The sequence below is a fragment of the Littorina saxatilis genome, linkage group LG2 (genome assembly GCF_037325665.1).
Source record: "Littorina saxatilis isolate snail1 linkage group LG2, US_GU_Lsax_2.0, whole genome shotgun sequence".
Classification (NCBI taxonomy): Eukaryota; Metazoa; Mollusca; class Gastropoda; order Littorinimorpha; family Littorinidae; genus Littorina; species Littorina saxatilis.
The window spans coordinates 3,523,924-3,526,423 of record NC_090246.1 but is presented as its reverse complement, the minus strand read 5'-3'; the positions used below and the strand labels follow the sequence as shown (position 1 = coordinate 3,526,423).

At 40.7% G+C, this 2,500-nt stretch overlaps 1 protein-coding gene across 2 annotated transcripts in view; it reads left to right on the top strand.

Annotated features, from left to right (window-relative positions):
* LOC138958026 (BAR/IMD domain-containing adapter protein 2-like) overlaps positions 1 to 2,500 on the top strand; it is a 53,353-nt gene that overhangs the window by 35,981 nt on the left and 14,872 nt on the right. For both annotated transcript variants that reach the window (XM_070329056.1, XM_070329057.1), the window contains exons 4-5: positions 1,960 to 2,021; positions 2,360 to 2,431. In XM_070329056.1, coding sequence (XP_070185157.1) covers positions 1,960 to 2,021; positions 2,360 to 2,431 — 134 coding nt within the window. The remainder of the gene's footprint in view (positions 1 to 1,959; positions 2,022 to 2,359; positions 2,432 to 2,500) is intronic.

Sequence of the window (2,500 nt, the reverse complement as noted above, 5' to 3'; positions counted from 1 at the left end):
GTGTCATCTCGCACTAAAACAACAGAGGCAAGCAGTCTATTCTTTTGTCCCCGCTCTGTGGAGGGAATCTTCCCTATTTGTCCTTGGCTAAGATGGCATCTGATACATGTACCACAATGTTCCACCCACAAAGAACAACAGTGAGTGCACTGTAACGGGAAGAAAATGTATCATCATACTCTTTATTATTTATATTATCTATTCGGTGTTTATCGATTAGCCTAAAGCACTCACCTGCGCACTCTTTGACGTCACATTCGCTGGTTTGCATCCGGGTTATCACATGAATGAAGATCATTAAGCTAAGGGTGGTGTCAACATGTGTTTTATCTTTCTCTTGTCCTGATTTCTGAAACATGTCTGTCGTCTGTTTTACAAAACATCCGCCCTGTCGAATTTGTTTGTTTGTTTGCTTAATGCCCAGCCGACCACGAAGGGCCATATCAGGGCGGTGCTGCTTTGACATTTAACGTGCGCGGCCACACACAAGACATAAGTCGCAGCACATCATGCTTCATGTCTCACCCAGTCACATTATTCTGACACCGGACCAACCAGTCCTAGCACTAACCCCATAATGCCAGACGCCAGGCGGAGCAGCCACAAGATTGCAAATTTTAAAGTCTTAGGTATGACCCGGCCGGGGTTCGAACCCACGACCTCCCGATCACGGGGCGGACGCCTTACCACTAGGCCAACCGTGCCGGTCCCTGTCGAATTACATACACAAGGATTGTTAGGCACGACCTAGTGGAATTCCATATAATCCATGTATTTTGGATCAAGTTTTCTGGACCTTATTTCTCAAAAGATTGGACGAGCAAACAAACAAGCAAACAAACAAATAACAAGCGAACAAACAAACAAACAAACAAGCAAACAAACAAATAACAAGCGAACAAACAAACAAACAAGCAAACAAACAAATAACAAGCGAACAAACAAAATGAGAGTAAACAACAAACAAATAAATATGTTTATTGAAAAACTCAGGAAACATCGGCTTATCTGCAAGGTGTTCTACTCGGGGAAAGACTTTGAAGCTAAAAAACAAGTATGAGGATCAGATCATTTTTCCCGATCGTGGTTGCTTAAAGACAGAGTTTTTGAGACCCCCACAAGGAGAACATGCTAAGTTTACCTTGTTTAACCGTTTGTTTGTTAGATTTTGGTTTGATGGAGTTTGTGTGTGTGTGTGTGTGTGTGTGTGTGTGTGTGTGTGTGTGTGTGTGTGTGTGTGTGTGTGTGTGCGTGTGTGTGTGTGTGCGTCTGCCTGTGTGTGTGTGCCGGTGTGTGCGTGCGTGTGTGTGTGTGTGTGTGTGTGTGTGTGTGTGTGTGTGTGTGTGTGTGAGTGTGTGAATGCTTAAAAAAGGGTGTACATGTGTGCGTGCATTCGTGTATAATTTAAGAAATGAGATAGGAAGAAGTGCTGAGGCATTACTTCGCCAATTAGAGTCAGACGTTCCTGTCAGTGGCTCTATCTTGCAATACAAGTAAATATAAGTGTGTAATCTAACAAGAATACACTGAAAAGGTCATGAAGCAAAGCATCGGAGGCAGTCCCTCCTGTTTCTCATTCCCTTGCTTTCAATGAGCTAATTTCAGTTCGCTGATAGAGCTGTCATGGAATACGATTGTCATATTGGTGTTTATAGCTTGTTTGTGGTGTCGCTGATAGAGCTGTCATGGAATACGATTGTCATATTGGTGTTTATAGCTTGTTTGTGGTGTCGCTGAAAGAGGTCGTGTTGCATACGCTGCTAGATTATGTCAACCTTGTTTACATCAGCCAAAACAACTTGAGCTTGATTCCCTTCGAAAATATGTCAAAAAATATGGTATAATTTATCTATGCAACATAAGGTGGTTTTGTTTGTTTGTTTGATTTTGTGTTTGATTGTTTGCTTCGGCCTTAGTTTTTATATGCATATTTGAAAACAATTGATTCGTTGTTTTCAGGGGAGGCTATATTTCGGATAGCTGAAGTGCAAAAGGAAATTCAACTCAAATTTGAAGATTGTGTAAGTATGTTGTGAGCTATTAAACGTTACACCTCCAGAATCAGTATTTGCCCTTTATAATCATCCTTTTAGAAATGACACGGAAAAAGTTCTCATACCTTATAGGCAGTGTTATACTGGAAAGCTGAGTAATGTTTAGCATGTCTAGAAAAACAGAACTGAAGGTTGTATGAACCTAAACTAAAACAGATGTCTGAATATCTGTAGATGGACCATTGTCTTTGTTTCTGTGACAACTAAACAAAACAGTTTGTAGCTGAGGCTTTGGTTTTGTTTATTGTGAAAATGTGTTTCCACTGTAAAATTTATTGCTGTGATTAACATGTTCTTTTGTGCAGAACAAATCTTTCTTCGCCGAAGTTGTCCTACCCCTCGAACAGAAGCTAGACAATGATTTCAAAAATGCATCGGTGAGTTTTGTTCGCTTTATGTTACGCTTATTTATGTTCTATGTGCGTGGTTTTGAAATCCTAGTGTGA